The sequence below is a fragment of the Gopherus flavomarginatus genome, chromosome 10 (assembly GCF_025201925.1).
Source record: "Gopherus flavomarginatus isolate rGopFla2 chromosome 10, rGopFla2.mat.asm, whole genome shotgun sequence".
NCBI lineage: Eukaryota > Metazoa > Chordata > Testudines > Testudinidae > Gopherus > Gopherus flavomarginatus.
In genome coordinates this window covers 50450475-50470980 of record NC_066626.1, presented here as the reverse complement: position 1 = coordinate 50470980, position 20506 = coordinate 50450475, and the positions used below count along the sequence as shown (strand labels likewise).

At 40.5% G+C, this 20506-nt stretch overlaps 1 protein-coding gene across 5 annotated transcripts in view; it reads left to right on the top strand.

Annotated features, from left to right (window-relative positions):
• TANC1 (tetratricopeptide repeat, ankyrin repeat and coiled-coil containing 1) overlaps positions 1-20506 on the top strand; it is a 197949-nt gene that overhangs the window by 93324 nt on the left and 84119 nt on the right. For all 5 annotated transcript variants that reach the window (XM_050969154.1, XM_050969158.1, XM_050969155.1 and 2 more), the window contains 3 exons: positions 3977-4081; positions 13379-13509; positions 14369-14558. In XM_050969154.1, coding sequence (XP_050825111.1) covers positions 3977-4081; positions 13379-13509; positions 14369-14558 — 426 coding nt within the window. The remainder of the gene's footprint in view (positions 1-3976; positions 4082-13378; positions 13510-14368; positions 14559-20506) is intronic.

The window sequence follows — 20506 nt, the reverse complement described above, 5'->3', positions numbered from 1 at the left end:
AAATAACTGGCTAAGTCCATATCCAAGAGCAATGATTAAATTTGGCTTTTCAGATATGCATTAAAAATATAGGTGCCCCCTGACAACCGAGGAGTAGTTGGGGACCTACAAGCATTCCTAAATTGTGTGCCTCTTTGCCTAAGGGTGGTCAGAGAAGTAGACAGCGCAAACTGCAAACTCTTGTTCTGATTAGGCTCCTTTGTCATCAGAGTAGCATCTCCTGCCACAGTAAAAGGAGTCAAGAGACTGAAAAACTTGAAATACAATCTAAGATAAACGAAAACAGAATTTACTCTGAAAGAAATTACCAAAATTATCAGTATTGTGTGGCGTTTAATCACCCTTCAATACAAATACTCATCAACTTTCATCCAAGCATTTCACAGCACATTACGAGCATGAATTAAGCCCTGTGAGGGTACGTGAATAATTATCCCTATTTCACAAATAGGGAAACTGGCGCAGAGAGAGGACAAGATGTGTCAGCAAGGCAGTGGCAGAATCTTAAACATGCTGCCTGGGTTGTGGTGTGGTTTTTTTGTTCATTTGTGTTTTATTCAGGTCACAAGACATGGCCTAGTTTAAATTCAAAGGGACACTTTCAAGGACTGAGGGTCTATAGGATTTTTTTTATATAACTCAATAGCAGAAATATTTTCCTTTCTTTAAAAACAAAAGTTTTTTAAAAATTTAAACATTTCTTTGCAGTGCCCCTAAGTTATACATTGCAGCATTTTAATCATAGTTGAAAACTAAAAAGTGAAGCTGAGCAGTGTGCTTATTTCACTTTAAATAGTCTTCTCAGTGGGGCGAGGGGGAGAGGAACAGTAAAAATTGTGACTGAAAACTCATCATTAAAACTAAAAAAGAGTAAATTAATCTAAAATAGTGGTAACACTATAGGTAGAGTTAAAAATCAATTTTCCCTTTTCTTCTGGGAAATATCTTGAGAATTTTTAAAGGAGCAGGTCCTCCTGTCTGCTTACTCTCTTCTTCTCTCCCCACCCAGAAACTCTAGATATTGTAAAGTTTATGTCCATGGGAGAAAAGGAAAACCAGTCTGATACGAAAGACAGACAACCTGTCTGTCTTATCAATAGTGGTCATTTAGAAAACAGGGGAAGAAAAATAACATGTATGTCCATAATACTTTCTTACAGGGCAGGATGTGAAAACAGATCAGAAAATGCTTATATTGGTAAGAGACAGAGCAAAAAAGTGGTAATGACATGATTTCATTTAGCTTGTTGACTGGGTTAACTGATTTTAAATCATTGAAGAAGGGTCTAGTGTTAAGGAAAGTCATCGTTCCAGTAGATACTCTAGTGAGAAACCAACAGATAAAACACCATTCATAGTCATGTCTTAAAAGGTAGAAGTAATACAGTTCCTGACAATGCAGGGTAACCGTTTTAGATCTAGGCTGGATGAAACCCTAGAAAAATTCAAAGTAATGAGGTTTCCATCATGTCCCATGGGAGTTATTCCACATCTTACATTTCTTCTTCGAGTTCTTGCTCATATCAATTCCAATTAAGTGTGGGCGCGCCGTGTGCACGCTTGTCGGAAGATTTTTACCCTAGCAACACTTGGTGGGTCGGCTGGGTCGCCCCCTGGAGTGGCGCCGCTATAGCGCCAGATATATACCCCTGCCGACCCAACGGCCCTTCAATTCCTTCTTACTGCCCGTGATGGTTGTTGGAACTGTGGAGCGCGGCTTTGCTGATCTCCACATCACTAGCTTCTCGTAGTTCTTTGCTCTTTACTGTGTTTATAGTTCGAGTTCTTGTAGTTATAGTTAGTTTTAGTACTTCTATTCATAGTTAGTGTATATAGTTGAAGGGGGGATCGGGGATTAGCCCCTTTCCTCCACCCCAGTACAGGCCCATGCCCATGGCATTGGGATTCAAACCGTGCTCGGCATGCCAGAAGCCGATGCCAGTAGGGGATCACCATGACTCCTGCCTCAAGTGCCTAGGGGAATCCCACCTTGTTGACAGGTGCTGCATTTGCAAGTCATTTAAACCAAGGACGAAGAAAGAGCAGGACTTTCAATTGAAGCAGCTCCTCATGGAGTCGGCACTTAGTCCTGCAACATTGGTACCGAGTGCCCAACAGACTACCTCGGTAAGGAGCGCCCCTTCGGCACTGGATCACTCCGGTACCAAGAAGGAGTCCCGGTAACGACTTTTCGGCACCGCTCCCTTTCCCCGACTGAGAAATGACATAATGCTCCGACTCCAGCCTCGCAGAAAGAGCACTTGTCTAAGACGGTTCGTCAGGCACCGTCAACCGCTGCGGCACCCTCAACGTCGGCACCGCAGATTGCAGCTCCACCTGGCGCGGCACAGTCGATTCCGGTCCCACAAGGACCATTGAGTCCGGTGCCAGACAGCTCTCCGGCTCCTGCTGTGGTTGAGCTTGTTCTCCCTTCTATGCTGGAGACCTTCTCTACGGCAAGGGAGCTCATTGCTATGACGGAGCCGATACGTCCTCAACCCCCGGCACCGCCGGTGTGGGTTGTTCAATCCATCGGCAAGCCGGCCCTGGTAAGGCCTCCTTCCTTCGGTCCACCAGAGCGACATCATTCCAAATCACGGTCTCGCAGACGCTCTCGATCAACTCGCGGCAACGTTCAACATCTCGTTCACCGGACAGATACTCCCGGTACTGATCTGGCTCTCGGCACCGATCTCGGTACCGTGTATCCCGCATTTTGTCCTGTTGCAGGTGTAGGTCAAATTTGTTAAATTTTTGCTTCAAAATGAATATATTTTAATAGTTCTAATCTGCCTGTCATTCTTAATGAATAGAAAATAGAAGTTAAATCATTGCTGTAAAATTAGTGTGCTAAGCATTATAATTACAATAAATGTAAAATACATTAATCTGGAACAATTTTCTTCACAGAAGATGATCAAATTTATTTTAACTAATGAAAACTCAGAATTTATATTTTTATAATTATGTTTTCTGTAGAAGTGCACACAAACTTAAAATGTTATGGGCTAAATAGATAGTTAATTTATGTTGGTTTAATATTACTATTATTCTACTTTTAGTCAACCCTTAGATGGCAGCATTGTTCTCATTGTGTTGATATTTTTCTGACCAGAAAGTCTGTTGTTCATCTAACGTTTCCTGTAATTGTTAAACCTCATTTAGCGAAGTATACTCTCATTAATAATTTAAGAAAGAAAACATAAAGCATTCTCACTTAGTTTGAGTTTTAGGTATCAATTTAATTCAAAAATTTTGTTCTGTGTGTGTGTGTGTTTTGTTTTTTTAATAGTAAAAGGTAGCTTAAAAATACCTGGTACAGATTGATTTAATTTTTAAGCATGAGCTGGGAAAGCTGATGTCTTTATAAATGAGAAACAGTTGGTTGACAAAAAGATATTTTTCTCCCTCAGTCTCACCTTCCCCTTGCAATCAGACTGTGCAGCTTTGATTGGATAAAATACCCAGTAATGTAAAGTTGCTAGACTAAAGAATTCCGAGTGTCAGTGTTGCAAGTTGTCTGCTTGTAATCCTTGTCTCCTAGCTTCAGAGATATTAGAGTTATCGTTACACTGAGTTGGAAAATTTAGGTTCTGAATAGAGGAATTCAACTAACAGCTTTCTGGATTCAAATATGTCTAAGTCACCCTCTTTTTACATACACTGGACACTGCTTCAGGAGCGTCACAGCAAGCAAATTGCTTTTGTTTTCCACCAGAGTTTACATTCCAAAAAGTGAGTGTAACTCAGGTTTTTCTTTCTTACAACGGACTGTAAGAGAGGAAGTGCAGAAGTTCACTGGTTTTTATTGTAGTAGCTCGTGTGTGTGTGTGTGTGTGTGTGTGTGTGTGTGTGTGTATATGTAGTAGGTTGTCCTTAAGGTTTATTTAGATCTCTAAGGGTACACACTGTTCATTCTGAAAACGTGCTTTCCATCTGGAAAAAATTAGACGCACTAAACTTTTTCCCGCTGCAGGTCCGATCAGGAAGCCCAAGTACGTGGAAAGTCCCAGACTGCCAGGAGATGCGATTGTTGTACCATCGAGAAAAGTATCAGAGCCAACAGAACCCAATCAAAATGGTAAGAAAGTACTTTCAGTGCTATTTTATTTTATTTAATGGCCAGCTTTTCATTTCAAAGGGAGCTGGGCTATGCAATTGTGGGACTTGAGTCTCTCTTGTAAGAATATTTTGCACAATTAAATGCATTTGTAGTAGGGAGGAAGAGGTTTCCTGAGAAGATTATCTTTCTAAAGTCTAAACTCTTGGAGCTATGTACCCTGTGAAGACAAAATTTGATTGAGGGTTGTTGGTCACTTCTTATGCTAAAGGACTGCTTGAATTTTTCTGAATTTTTTTTTCAAAAAATTGATTCAAAGTGTGTAGTTTTATATTGAATACAATACTGCTGTTAAAAAGTTCAATGAAAGCTTGCTAAACAGTAGGGTTATATCAACAGATTTCTGTGTTGGCAAAGCTGGTAACAGCTACCCCCCTCAAGTTAATTGGTATTCCTGAAAAGTTTCAAGTTCATTAAATTTGACCAGCACATAACAAAGTGTAGTTTCGATGAATGTCATAGAGCAAAATGACACTCAAGTCAGTATTAAAGTATATGTACTGTAATGAGCATTTCATATCCATTGTTACATTTTAGATCAATTTACAGCTTAACTGAACTCATTAAGGTCATTGCATATAATCAGTCTAGTACAGTTGATCAAATCTGTTTTTCTAGTGCTGTAATTTAAAAGGCATTTTTAGGTTTGAAAATGAATAATTTATTTTTTAAAATAATGTTACTAATCTTATATTTTTATTCAGTGAAAATAGACTGGTTGGTTATAGTTAGTTTTGCTTTGTGATTCCGTTTCTTGGGGAGGAGGGATAGCTCAATGGTTTGAGCATTGGCCTGCTAAACCCAGGGTTGTGAGTTCAATCCTTGAGGGGGCACTTAGGGATATGGGGCAAAAATTGGTCCTGCTAGTGAAGGCAGGGGACTGGACTCAATGACCTTTCAAGGTCCTTTTCAATTCTAGGAGATTGGTATATCTCCAATTATTACTCCAATTCTGCAATGGTTGAGGTTGCTAAAACTTCAAAGTACTTAAAACCAAGCCCAAAAAAAAAAAAATTAGTGAAACTTCAGTAAAATGTTCTGATCATTTGTGGGTTTTTTGTTGTAAACCTACTATTAAAAAAAAAAAAATCTTAGTATTAGTCCCCTGTCCAAGACCAATACAGGTTCGAGTAAGTTTTTGATCGAGTGAGGAAAATCAAAACATGACAGATTGAAAGTTCAGAACCACGTGGCCATTTATTGATGGAGGATAAGTTGCAACTTGGGCTGGGGAGTAACACTTTTACCAACTAACAATACTATTAGAACAAGAATATTTACACAACTTGAAACAATCTGTTTACAACCAACAACAGGGAACCAAATGATCTGTGATTAACTGCTCACCAGAAATTAGAGCAGATACACCAAAACGAGTAAGCTATATACATTAACCAAATATTGTAAAGTACAACAATTAACCACAATAGCAATCAATACAACAATTTAACTTTCAAATACTATATACATAACTTGGTACCAAGTAAGGGAGGGAAAAAAAAGGAAGAGGCTAAGCAAACAGAATGTTACAGAAATTAGAATACAAATACCGCACTCCAGGCGCAGCTGACCAGCAGTACAGATACCGAGAGCATGATGAATTGATGGGAATTAATCCCACCTGTCCCGAGCCGGCTAAATCCGCAGGAGACCCTTCTAGCTGGAAGGAGGATCCAAGTCTTTCAGCTAACATGCAGATACTCCTGCAGATTTTGGCGTGAGACTTAGTTTTATTTGAAAGCTCTCTTACTTGTGTCAGCATCTGATTGGTCCCTAACTCCTTCGCCTTCCAGTTTCTGAGCAGGAGCCCTCCACGTAAACAGGATCTGCACACGGCACACTACCCTTATGCACACGGCACGCTGGTATTTTTGCATCAGGCGCTAGCCGACCCTTAGATGACCAGGCAAAAAGAGCGGGAGAATGCACACGGCATTATAACGTAGCACACCGCACTACAGTGTTGCACACAGTACCAATGTGACCTTTTGACCGACAATTGGCCATAGAGACTCCATGTTTGAGCATAGGCTTAGGGGCATCCCCAAATATAACATTTTCTCTCTCAACATTAAAAACAAAAACTCTCTGAATAATTCACCTTTTCGCCTATTTGTATTTCCAATTTAAATGCACCAGCAAAATCTATACTGTAATATTTTATTTGTAGTTAAGAATGAAAAAATTGGACACTTTTTTAATGGGCAGGACATCTCAGTAAATTGGCTTTTGGTTTCAGGTTTTCTTTTTTCTTTTCAATCAACTAATGTGATCAGTCATCAAGCCATCTGACTAATTGACCAGCATATATCTTATTTGGTATAACACAGATTGTCTGGGAACACCTTGCCCTTTCCTTAGCAGCCCCGTTAATAGATCCATAGAATAGATTATTCTCCCTCATTTCAAGTGCTGCATCTAACAGTGACCCTCCACCTAGCAGAGTAGACCCATGTTCTCTGAGCGTTAGAGAGAAACCTTACTAAAGATTAATGCTGAGCTCCCCACCGTCTATGACTGAGCAGTATTTGCTGGCCTGAGGAGTTTAGACTCACTCTTATCTGAGGTAAAGCAGCAAATATCACTACCCCTTGACCGCAAGCCTGGAACAAAACACAATTTTTAAAAAATAATCATGAATCACAGAAGGCAAAGGAACCAAAAGCTCATTATTAGACTCTCTGTGACTGTTCTAATTGTTCTGGGGAAAAATTAAGGCTCTGAGGGCACTTGCTGTAAGGCCAATGGAAATTTTACAAAAAGGAATCAGTGTAAATGTGGATTAGTTGTGGTCCAACACAATTAAACATTATATGACAATTGGTAATAGCCAATGCATTTTAAAATCCATATGGTATCTTTGAAGTTTCTGTGGGGTTAATTAATTCTGCTTTGTATAAACCAAGTATTTACCGTAAATCTGACAAAGGTAGAAATAATTGAAACAGATATAATAATAAATTTGTGTTTAACACAAGTGGAAAAGCAGAATGAAGAAGTTGATTAACAAGAGAACCATTTCTTCTTTTTGTTTAAGTGTGGTTCTACTCTGTAAAATGACTTGAAAAGTATTTGGAGGTTACATGATTCTCTCAGAGAAATGGCTATTCCAACTACCAGAGCTGAAAATTTAATCTGAAGGCTGGCTTCTTTCCTGTCAGTCATCAACACCCATGGCAAAAGTTCTGGAGGCAAAACCTGTTCTTCTACACCATGGCTTTCAATTCTATTTGAAGAACAAAAAAGAATAGCTTTCGACTCACCCTGCCAGGGCTAACTTCTGTTTGTCACTAAAGCAGCACCAAATATGATTGAATACACACAGAGAATAGTTCTTTTTAACAGAGTCATTTTTCCTAGTAGAACTTTGCTTAAAATAACTGTAAAAATCACTTTAAACATCAAACTTAAAACATAACCATTTATATACATTATATTGAGATTTACTTGTAAATACATTGACATAGTGGCCAATTAGTTATGTTCCAAGTGACAAGCTGTCACGTACTGTATTCAATAGAGTTGCTATCTTGACATATAAAGAAGTAATTTGGAAGATTAATTCGCCACATACTATTTATACGGGAATTGTCCCTGACCACCATTAGCTCCACCCCTGGAGGGCAACAACAGGGCCCATTCTGCTCTTCTAAGGGTTTTCACCTAGCGGTGACATTTTCCAAAGTGGTTAGTGACCAAACCCAGGGAACATCCCCAGAGCACCTCTCCTTTGTTGGCAGACATCCATTTAAAATTATGTGTGCGCATCCATGCACGTCCACATCCACCAAATTTTGTACATCAATTCGCTACTCAGGTACACTTTTATGCCAGCTTTTTCTTAGCTCTTTTGCAGATCTTCCAGCAAAGTTCTTGACCATAAATACGAAATAGCACTGCCATGTTCTGTTGTTGTAATTTGGAGAACAGAAACTGCAGGAATTTTAAGGGACCTGGAACCCAAAAACCTGCACTCTCCCAAATCTCAGTTGTAACTGCCAAACAGGACCAAGAAGGCTACACCACTGCTGAAGTCTTGTGCTCAGTTATGTAAAACCAGTGCCTATCAGCCCCTTATCTGTAATTACAACATGCAAATTAGCAGAATATAACTCTCGAGTTCCTTTTGGTGAATGCAAGATTGGCTACAAAAAAAAACCAACCAGCACCATCCATGGACTGATTTTGGACAAGGCACTTGACCTCTTTTGCAAGGACATGGTTTAATGCTAGCACCGGCTCTGTTTACACAGGTTAATAAATGCAACACAAACCAAAACTTTCAGAAGAAGCCAAAAGGGAAGGAGAATGGGGTAGCGTAGTAGTTCTGTCCCTTTATAATCTCCTATGCAGCAAACCCCAGCCCAGAAACAAAGTCTATTTGTATGTATTCACGTGGATGTGAAGTGAAAGAGAAGAAGAATTTAGGGCACTTAGTGGTTTACAGGCCTCTAGGTGAAGACTTCTGCCAGTTTCCTAGAGGAACTATTAGCCTGCAATATACCATTGGAAACTCCAGATTCAGCTTCTTGGCAACATAAATGTATTTAGAATATTCTTGCTGTTAATCTTCTTGTCCCACATAGAAACGATGTATTTCATACAAGAGACACCCCACCCTCCCCGTCCTGAAATCCAATGTGAGGCAAAGCCTCAGGGTCCAGCTGGACTGTTTGTTGATTTTGTATGACAGATAGCAACAGCATCAATTCTTTGAGTCCTTTATTCTGAGATGAGGATCTAGTAACAGAGATTTGTGCAGTTGTCACCCCAGACTGAATTATAGCAATTCACGTGTTTAGGGCTCAGCTCACTTTTCTTGTCAATTGAAGGCCCTGATCCTGATTTCCTTTCATAGCTATCTGTCGGCCAGGGCACAACTGCCTGAGCAAGCTCATCTCCTTCTGTTGTCCCAAGAAAACAGGAATGGTGCAGCTACAAAACCAAGCGCAAAGGTGTGAGAGCTGAAGTTAGAGGGGTGGGGGTGGGGGGTTATTTAGAATAAGCTTCCAGATGAGAGTATTTTGGCTATTTTTAGGGCAAACTTTCATTTAAGATAAAACTTTTATAACAATAAATACAGGGCTTTATATTAAAAGAAACCAAAATCAAACACTTCGAAAAATACCCCCAAAAGATTTTCCTAAAACCTGGAAAGGCGAAGAACAGAAGTCTTATCATGGACCCAACAATGCAGATGTAATTTACCTGTGCAGCTTTTAGATATGCTGAAGGTCATGGGTTCTGTAGAAACTAGAGATGGTCAAAAAAGGGCCCCTCACCCCCTGGAAAACTTACAACAAAATTAATTCCCTGTTTTTATTGAAACTTTCCATGAAAAATGTCAACTTTTTGGTGAAATATCAAAAACCAAAATGTTTCAAACTAATTTTTTTTGCATTTCAAGCCTTTGGATTTTTTAAACAAAGTATCAAAAATTTCTACAGAAAGCAGACACTTTTCATGAATACATTTGTTTAGCCAGATTTCTGTTTAAAACCGAACATTTTTTTAATGGAAAATTTTCAACCAGCCCTAACAGAAACTCAAAGATTTCAATTCCTAGCTGCTCTCAGCAGATAAGAAAGCTGCCAGTTGTTGTGGTCATTTGTGGTGTATTATGGGCACATGTTTGTTGGGAAAGGGAGAGAAACTGCAACCCCTTTTAAAAAAACAAACAAACTACTACTATTTCTGTTACTTTGTGGTGCCTCCCTAGATATAATAGTGTATATGAAAAGAAAAATACTCATTTTTAGAATGGATTTGTTGAGGTTTATGCATTAGAGGGTTGTAATACTGAAAATAGCTTGACAGTGTTCACCTAATGCCTTCTGTTAGTTGGCATGGTTAAAGTTCATTTACCTTTTTAATTGTAACTTGGCTTTCCTGTCAGAAATATCATTACTGTATAATATTCAACAGCTATAAATTTGAGAGGAAATCACTGCTTATGCTCCAGCTGCATACAGAATAGAAATGAAATTGAAAAAACTCTACATTTTGCCATTCAAATCATACTAAACACATATATGTGAAAATCCGAAGAATAATGTGTGATGACCACTCTTGCTGTTATCTTAGTTACAGAAAAATGGTATCCTAATGGTGTTCACCTTACAGATATCCTCTTCCCAATATCATTAGAGGAGTGTTAAATACTTTTAAAATACTTAGATAATTTGTCATGAAGCTTTAAATGAACTGAAACAACTACAAGAAATATATACATTAGAAATAAACAGGTGTGTAATCAGTTGATGGTTGTTAGTCTGGTAAAGTGCTGCTGTTGTGGGACTGGATGGTTCATTGCAGCTCAAGACAAAGTGAAATGTTATTGCCTTCTGGACAAACTGCTGAGCTGCACTTAATGTTGTTGGGTGTTTTGACTGTTGCATCTAATTTGAAGGTGGAAATCAGACCTAACTTGGTGCGATTTCTCTGTAAATGCCACTGAATGTCAGATATGTCTTATACTGCAATTTGAGAAGTGTATGCACTCTTCTCAAAGAGCACATTGAGGTGCAATTGGTGGTGTGAAACTAGATGAAGAAGTAGATCTGGTACCCAAATAATCCATTTCTTCCTTTTGGTAATGTACAAGGCTCAGAGATGAGGCTTATCTTTATTTCTGCCTCATTTGGGGTACATCAGTCAATCAGAGCACCAGAACTTTGAAGTACAGCTCAGCAACTTTGTCCTGTCACGAGAGATGGCAATATAACACAGTTTAAATTTAAAATAATAAATTTTGGCTTCAAAAACTATCAAATAAACAGGTCTTGTGATTTGTATTTGCATAAGTTGATGTATTTGTGCATTCGTGTTGAAGGTCTTTGAGCATCTGATTGTCCTCCGTAAGTTTAAGTGCAGAGGGCAGCCTGCCTTCTTATAAGAATCCTTTAACTGTCTCCAGATCCTCCCTAGTGTGCTTCACCAGCTAGAAGGGATCCTTACTTTATTAATCTGTGCAGTTCACTTTTATTCTTTCTGTTTTTCCATCTGTAAACTTGGGTATAATGATGCTTACGTAGAGCCAGCCAGTAACCTGAGAAATTCAGCTAAAGAAGTGCGGGTTTTTACACAGTCCTCCTCTGACACTATTGTTGGAAGATTGAGGCTGGAAGCCCCGTCCTCTGATTTGATCAATTCTTCTCTCCAAAAAAAGATGAAAAAGATATTATTGCAGCATGGAACTGCTGGCACTCTCTCACTGCATGTAATCCAGAACAAGCAGGCTGCATAATCCAAACAGTTTAGTTGGATAATTCTTTGTCTTCATGATGAAGAAACCAGAGAAAATCTTAGCCTCCACTGCACCACTGCATGTGTGCCCCCCACTAATGCATTTGAGCAATAGCCTGGATCATTAACTCACATCCTTGATAAATTGAGTTTTTGCACCTAAGCGGTTGGATGCCATAGATTTTTGAATTGACAATAGAGAACTGTATGGTGTATGATGTTGGTTTGAGGAGGGGAGTTTTTGTAGTTGGGTAGGTGACAGGGATGTTAGCAGCTGAGAAGACCTGGGGAAATCGTTTGAGTGTGATTAGCACATTAGCTATATATTTTTCCTTATCAGCAGTGAAATAATTAACAATTTGGACATTTTAAAAATTCCATTTTTAGATTTTGGCATTTACACCCTGTTTAGATGAAAGCTACCTGTATTAGAGCTTATTGTTCTTTGGAAGACAAGACTGCACTGATTACATTCAATTATTTTAAAAGTTTTCTTTGCAGTTATAAAGTCTAGAAACTTTAAAATTTAAGGTTAGATTCTGGAGCACAATTACACAATAAGAGAGAGATTCTGCAACAAATTGTTCAGGCACTGAATGCAATACGGCACCACAAAAATGTATGTTGTTTTTGCTATATCTACAGTTGAGATTGCAAAACGGTTTCATTATTAACCTCTGTTTTTATACACATAACTTTCCAGAATACTGCTATTAAAAATTATGGGAATGGAGTCATAATCTTACATGAACGTTCACAAACAGAAGGTTTAACTATACTTGGAAATGATGTTGAATTTTATCTTGTGTTTACTAACACAATATCAAACACATTAGACCAGGGGTGGGCAACTTTTTGGCCGGAGGGCCACATCTAGGTGGGGAAATTGTATGCAGGGCTGGGACTGGGGGTTGGGGGGCAGGAGAGAGTGCGGGATGTGGCAGGGGGGTGCTGTGTGCAGGAAGGGGCTCAGAGCAAGAGATTGGGGCAGAGGAGGGGTGCAGGGTGTATGAGGGGGGTTTGGGGTGCAGGGAGGGGTGTGGAGAGTGGGAGTGGGCTCAGGGCAGGGGGTTGCATTGCGGGAGGGGTGCAGGGTGCAGCAGGGGGCTCAGGGCAGGGGATGCAGGGTGTGGCAGGGGGTTTACGGCAGGGAGTTGGGGTGCAGGAGGGGTGTGGCGGGGGCTCAGGGCAGGGGGTTTTGGTGCAGGAAGGGTGTGAGGTGCAGCAGGAGGCTCAGGGCAGGGGATTGGGGTGCAGGAGAGGTTTGGGGTACGGGCTCCAGCCCGGCGCCACTTACCTAGAGCAGCTCCAGGGTGGCAGCAGCGTGCACCAGGCCCAGGGCAGGCTCCTTGCCTGCCTGCCCTGGCCCCATGCCATGCCGTGCTGGAAGCGGCCGGCACCATGTCCTTGCAGCCCCTGGTGGGGGCAGGAGGGAGGGCTCTGTGCGCTGCCTTTACCGCTCCTCCAGGTACCTCCCCTGAAGCTCCCATTGGCCACAATTCCCTGTTCCTAGCCAGTGGGAGCTGTGGGGGGCGGTGCCTGGCAATACATGGAGCCCTCTGCGCCACCTCCTCCCCCCCCACACACACCAGAGGCTGCAGGGATGTGGTGCTGGCCACTTCAGAGAGCAATGCAGGCCTCGCGGTGCCTTGGGCGGGGCGGAGTTTGCCCACCCCTGCATTAGACAGTAGACATAAACTGTTGTGTTTAAAATGCTCTCAGCTAGTTGAGGATAACACTAGGTTATTGATTACTGAACATATCTTACAAGTCAGACAAAAATGCAAATGAACCTAAGACAAATCTACCTTTTAAAGCTTATTAGGTAAAAAAGTAAGATGTTTGTCTACTGCACCTATTACATTCAATTAACTAAAACCTTGCAGATAGAAAAATCAGTGTTGAGATTTGATTGCAGTCTCAATTATTTATTTATTTTTTTACCTCTAGCAACAGTTTTCAAGTATAATACCGTAATTCTTCATCAAAGTTCCATCTTTTATTTTGGTACAGAAGGAAAGTCTGATAAAGAATCAAACTGTTCACCTGCAGCACAAGAACTGATGACAAGATTGGGATTTTTACTGGGAGAAGGGATCCCAACCTCTGGACACATAACTGTAGAAGAAAAAAATGAAACCATGGTATGATAAAAGAACATACCTTAATACTCATTCTAACTCTGAGATAAGAACCATTTTCCTAAGAGTTAATTGCAGTCATTTGATATTTAACAAAACACTTTTGACTGTATTCATAAAAGCGCATGTCATGGAACTTGTAAATGAATCAGAACTGTAGAGGTTTTTTAATTGTGAAATGATCTCAATTCCTTCCCCTAAGAATAAAGGGCAGTGAGATTTTTAACAATAATTGGCTTATACAATCAATTTTAGAACAATTTGTTAGGGGAAAATGTTAGTAATGGTTAAAATAGCTGATCTTGTGAGGGGCACACTTTCCCCCCTGTTGAGCCCTGTTTCACTTCTGCTCTGTGATTTCTGTGTTTGGAAGCAGTGAGGGGAGAAGAATGAGAGTCTGATGTCCTATCTCTATACAAAAATGTCATGTGTTGACTGAGATCCCTCAATAGCCATCAGTCTTTATGCTTATCCCAGGCCTCCTAAATCTTATAACATCAATTTAGGTTTCAGTGGTGGTTAAGTGTGAGAAAGACGACAATCCCAGAGTTTAAATGGAGAGAATGAATAAAGCATTTGTTTTCAACAAAATGTCTAAAAGAAAGGAAATCTGTCTAGCAGCAGATTTTTCCTCTAACAATGTGTTTCTCCTTTATTTCTTCAAAATCATCACTTTTGAAAGAGTATTTCAGGAACATGCCTCTGAATCTCCCAAATCACTGAGAATAAATGTAGGAATTAAATATCCCCACAGAAGTGGGTTCTTCAGGTTTTGGCATTCTTCTATTTCATCTCAGTAATTCTAATGTTCACGAAATGATGTGCTGTCTTCTGTGCAGTAATTGTTTCATTCATGTTGTAGTGCACAGTAACCAGTCAAGGAGTCAGCCCCTGCTCTACACTAACAAGCAGCACTACGTCACCCAGCACTGATAGTCCCTGCTCAACTCTGAATAGCTGTATTGGCAAAACAGCAGCTGATAAAAGTAGTCCCTGTGGGACCATTAGCAGCCCTAGCTCCACACTGGAAAGCAAGGACAGTGGAATTATAGGTAAGTAACCAAATTCTTAGTAATGTTAATACTTAACAGGTATCTTCTCTTGTTGTTTAGAGAAGGACCAGACCACAAGATATTCTCCTGTCTAATTCTACTTAATAATTTGGCTCTAGTTCCTATGCTTGAGAGGATTTAGAAGTGCTGCTCTTTCTCTAACAGCATTGTGGTTTTAGGTGTGCATTTTCAACTTTTCCTGTTCATGTTTCTAATATCTCTTGTTTCTTTTTCTTTATCCCTCTTGTTAGTTTTCTCTTCAGTTCTTTCTCTGTTTTCTGATAACTACCGCCACTTCTACCCTTCCCTTGTCTCTTTCTTCTTCTTGGCATGTGCTTCTTCGCAGTAGTGTTTTGCCATGGTGATGCCCACAGATGTATGAAACCAGTCTGTTAGCTTCCAGCCAAAAAGTATTTAGTATTGCTGCTACAGGGACGTGGTACTGTACTGTTCATGAGCACAGTCAGATCATGCTAATTAAAAACAATGCAGGTTTTTCCAACCTTAATAGGTATAGAAGGAGGATTTGAACAGAGTGACAAGCGACAAATGAAATTCTGGTGATCCCCCACAAAATCAATAACTTTGGGCAGGATGGAATGTAGAGGCCCCACAGTTATTCACAGCATGGAAGGAGTATCTCTGTAGTGAAAGCAGCCTTCATATTAAAAGTCGAAGATTAATTTCTTTACCATTGCTAGATACCTTAATATTTAAGTAATAATATGCGTCTTAAGGGAAAATTCAAAGCTCTGGGCTGTTGTGTATTCCATCTTCTCTTTCTGTCCTCTGTCCTGAAGAGCTTAGTCTTATTTTTCTGTCTTATATGTAGGGTCCTACCAAATTCATGGTCCATTTTGTTCAATGTCACGGTCGTAGTATTTAAAAAATAATAAATTTCATGATTTCAGCTATTTAAATCTGAAATTTTATGGTGTTGTAATTGTAGGTGTCCTGACCCAAAAAGGAGTTGTGGAGGGGTTGCAAGGTTATTTTAGGGGGGGTTGCGGTACTGCTACCCTTATTGCTGCACGCATTGGCGCTGCCTTCAGAGCTGGAAAACTGAGACTGGAGGCTGCTCACCAGGAGCCCAGCTCTGGAAGTAGAGCCACCGCCAGCAGCAGCACAGAAGGAAGGATGGCATGGTAAGGTATTGCCACCCTTACTTGTGCACTGCTGCCTCCAGAGCTGGGCCCTCAATCAGAAGCCACCACTCTCTGGCTGCCCATCTCTGAAGGCAGCCCAGAAGTAAGGGTGGCAATATGATGATTCCCCCCCCCCATCCCCCCAAAATAACCATTCAACACCCCCTCTGCCCCCCCCCCCCACAACTCCCTTTTGGTTCAGAACCCCCAATTTGAGAAATGCAGGTCTCCACCATGAAATCGGTATAGTATAGGGTAAAAGCACACAAAAGATACCATTTCATGGTCTGTGGTGTGTTTTTCATGGCCATGAATTTGGTAGGGCCCTACTTATATAGCACTGAGCATGCTGATGCTTGACAGAAACACATAATACAAAGAGTCTTGAGAAATATTTGTAATGATTTCAGTACCTCCATTTAGAGAACTGGCTGGTGAATCCCTGAGTGCAGGCTGCTGTCTTAGTGTTACTTACCAGCAGGGGTTTGTTTCTTATGCTAGTTAGTAGTTAAACCATCTGTTAATTCATTAACTAATTAAGCCTTTTTAAAATTATTAATTTCTGTCATGACTGTTAACTTTACCTACAATAAGAAAACAAACATAAAATATCCCCTTAACTTGAAGCTACAAGGCTTTCCCTGTTCCAGTGCCTTCTACCTGGAAAAGTGACCTTTCAGTTCTACTTAAAATCAGTCAGTTGTCAAAATGGCAGCTTCTTCTTTGACTTGTAAAAGGCACTAAACATTTTTAGTAATCTCTGTATATAGAGATTGGAATATAAAGATTAGAAAATTTTGTTACAATGAAGGTGTGATGCTGGCAGACCAGGTGCCAGGCTAATTCACTTGTGTATACGTTCCTCAGAGTAATTGTTAAATGTATAGGAGTGTATTTGGTGTTTAAACTTCTTGAAAACTATTGGGATGTTACATTGTTTTCATTTATCTGTATCCTGTTATGAAGTAGTAGCAAACATTTACATTGTGTGTATCCTTGTAACTTAATAATTCATCAAAGCATCAAACAAGAAAAGTGTTGAGGAATGCAGATGAAGAACTTTAACAGAAAATTGCTAATTTCAAGTTAAGTGGTCAGGTGGTCAAAGACTCAAAATGCATCCTCACTCTCATCATCAAAGGAAAAGCCCATATGGGTAGTGGCCCTGTCAGCTTGTTTTCTGTGAGAAGAAGCTGTAAATATGGATTCAGGGAAAGATCCTGCATCTCTGGACTGTTTGGACCCTTAGAGGGAAGGGTACCAGATGCAAAGCAGGAATTCCCCAGAAACAGTCTGGGAACCCTGAAAAGACTTTTGAGAAACTGGCAGTTTATTACATCACTGCCACTATTTGGAATTACAAACTGTGACTCACCTGTGCATATGTTTTACCTGCTTTAACCACTCAATAATGCTAATTACTTTTATTAGCTAATAAACTTTTAGTTTACTATAGATTTGGCTACCGGTGTTGTCTTTGGAGTAAGATCTAGAGTACCAATTGATCTGGGGTAAGTGACTGGATTCTTGGGACTGGGAGCAACCTGATGTGATATTTTTGGCTTACGTGACCTTTTATCGCAAAGTCTAGTTTTCTGGGTGGCAAGATAGACTGGAGGGTCTAAGCAGACTGTGACTCTATGATAAAACTGGTATAATGATCAAGAAGTTAACATTTGTTACTAGCTTCATGAAATCTAATTCTAGAACACACCCCCACTTTGGGATATCTGCCCTGTTTTCTGACAGTCTGCCCTGAGGTAGACACTCACAGTCATGAGCCACTCCAGACAGCATGACAGATTGGTCTAGTCGTAACAAGATTCACATGCCACAGGTCAGTTAATCTTAAAGATCATAACCCAACACTGTTAAAAGTTAAAACTCTCAATATCAAATTTAAAGGGTTAAAGTTTAGTTACAATGAATGGATCACAGTGATATTAGGGTCTTGACACACAAGACTTTTTGAAAAAAATATATAAAAATAGGGGACTATCCCATAAAAAGAGACTCAGACCAGGAATTGAAAGCTTTGCTCATAGACTTTGACCAGAGAGCAGAGTCTGAGCATCCCCATACTCTAGATGCCACAGAGACCGCTGCAGCAAAACTGGTTTGGCTGAAGCACCTGGAAACCAAGAAAGAACATAAGCATGAAATAAGGATGAGGGAACTCTGGATCAAAGAGACAATAGAAACGGAGGAAGCTGAGGAGAGAGCCTACTAAAGATGCAAAGCTGATGCTGACATTGAGATGGAAGCCCACCAAAGACACATGGAGCAGCTAGCAGCTGAGAACGAAGCGCATGCCCTACATTTCAAAGTTCTGGAGCAACAAAAGGAGCAGCCTCAGACTCTGAGTACATTCCCTCACAACAGCAGGGAGTGGGAGAAAGCCTGCCTGATTTATTAAGAGACTGACTGCCTTGGGCAGTTCCTATCCACCTTCAAGAGACTGTGGGATCCATAAGATTCCAGAGGATGAATGGATGCCTGTCCTCTTAACCCAGTCAACTGGGTTAAGAGGACAAGACAGATAAGATTTTAATTATATGGAGAAGACTGATACTAAGGTGTATAAGAAATTTTGAAGAAATGTATTGAAGAGGTCCTCACCTCTAAGTCCTATTAGTTCAAGCAAATAATTTAAATATTCCAAGATCTACAGTTAGTCAGAAAGTCAGTTACCTGCAATGTAGTAAAGAAGGCTACAATCAGCATCTTTTGCTGATGGAAAGAATTTCAGGCGAATGTATTCTCTCTTTCTACCGTTATGAATTTTTTGCTGATTTCCACTCTGGGATCTAGCACTGGTGGTGATAATATAGTCTTCTATAGTACATTTCACTTTGCAGTTTGACCATTCAGCTATTTTAGCATTTCATAGCAAAATGGAGGAATAATTTATTCCTCATACCTTAGTAATCTTATTTAGTGTGGTTTATCTCAGAGTCTCCCTGAGAACATGTTGTCTTAAGATAGTTAGCAAAATTGTCGTCCAGTCCCCTATCGTGTCTAGTGACATGCGTATCTTGGAAGAGAAGTTTTCTATTTGCTGTCACACAAGTTAGAAGAAGGAAAAGAATACATTAATAATGGTATTCTCCCTTTCTCTGACTTTTTCAGCATTGTGCCTTCTTCTACCTTGGAGATAGGTCAACTTTGAAATAAATCTGGGGCTCACAATTTCTCAAAACAAAGCACCTGCAACTGATAAGAGGGAAACTCTATTGTGACTCTTAAATATTACTTACTGTAAATATTAAGTGGATGTTTTTTACTTCTTGCTTTAGAAAATTATATGAACTTGTTTCGCGACTGAAAACTCTCAATATGTTAGTAGAGGTCACTGTTAGCTGGAAGTTTAATTGATTAAGTTTTAAGATATGCCTGTGAGGTAAAGTAGGTAAGTACTTTACCCTGTTACCTATATGTCTAGAAAAAGGCTAATGTAGTGCCCATCTTTAAAAAAGGGAAGAAGGAGGCTGTGGGGAACTACAGACCAGTCAACTTCACCTCAGTTCCTGGAAAAATAATGAAGCAGGTACTCAAGGAATCAATTCTGATGCAGTTAGAGGAGAGGAAAATGATCAGGAACAGTCAGCATGGATTCACCAAGGGCAGGTCATGCCTGACTAACCTAATTGCCTTCTATGATGAGATAACTGGCTCTGTGGATGAGGGGAAAGAAGTGGACATGTTATTCCTTGACTTTAGCAAAGCTTTTGTTATGGTCTCCCACAGTATTCTTGCCGGCAAGTTAAAGTAGTATGGGCTGGATGAATGGACTATAAGGTAGATAGAAAGCTGGCTAGATGGTCGGGCTCTACGGGTACTGATCAATGGCTCCATGTCTAGTTGGAAGCTGGTATCAAGCGAAGTGCCCCAAGGGTCGGTCTTGGGGCTGGTTTTGTTTAATATCTTCATTAATGATCTGGAGGATGGCGTGGACTGCACTCAGCAAGTTTTCAGATGACACTAAACTGGGAGGAGTGGTAGATACACTGGAGGGTAGGGATAGGATACAGAAGGACATAAACAAATTAGAGATTGAGCCAAAAGAAACCTGATGAGGTTCAACAAGGACAAGTGCAGAGTTCTGCACTTAGGACGGAAGAGTCTCATGCACTGCTACAGACTAGCGACCGAATGGCTAGGCAGCAGTGCTGCAGAAAAGGACCTCAGGGTTACAGTGGACGAGAAGCTGGATATGAGTCGACATTGTGCCCTTGTTGCCAAGAAGGCTAACGGCATTTTGGGCTGTATAAATAGCGGCATTGCCAGCAGATCAAGGGACGTGATTATTCCCCTCCATTCGACATCGATGAGGCCTCATCTGGAGTACTGTGTCCAGTTTTGGGCCCCAGACTACAAGAAGGATGTGGAAAAATTGGAAAGAGTCCAGCGGAGGGCAACAAAAATGATTAGGGGACTGGAGCACGTGACTTATGATGAGAGGCTGAAGGAACTGGGATTATTTAGTCTGCAGAAGAGAAGAATGAGTGGGGATTTGATAGCTGCTTTCAACTACCTGAACGGGGTTCCCAAGAGGATGGATCTAGACTGTTCTCAGTGGTACCAGATGACAGAACAAGGAATAATGGTCTCAAGTTGCAATGGGGGAGGTTTAGGTTGGATATTAGGAAAAGCTTTTTCACTGGGAGGGTGGTGAATACTGGAATGGGTTACCTAGGGAGGTGGTGGAATCTCCTTCTTTAGAGGTTTTTAAGGTCAGGCTTGACAAATCCCTGGCTGGGATGATTTAATTGGGAATTTGGTCCTGCTTTGAGCAGGGGGTTG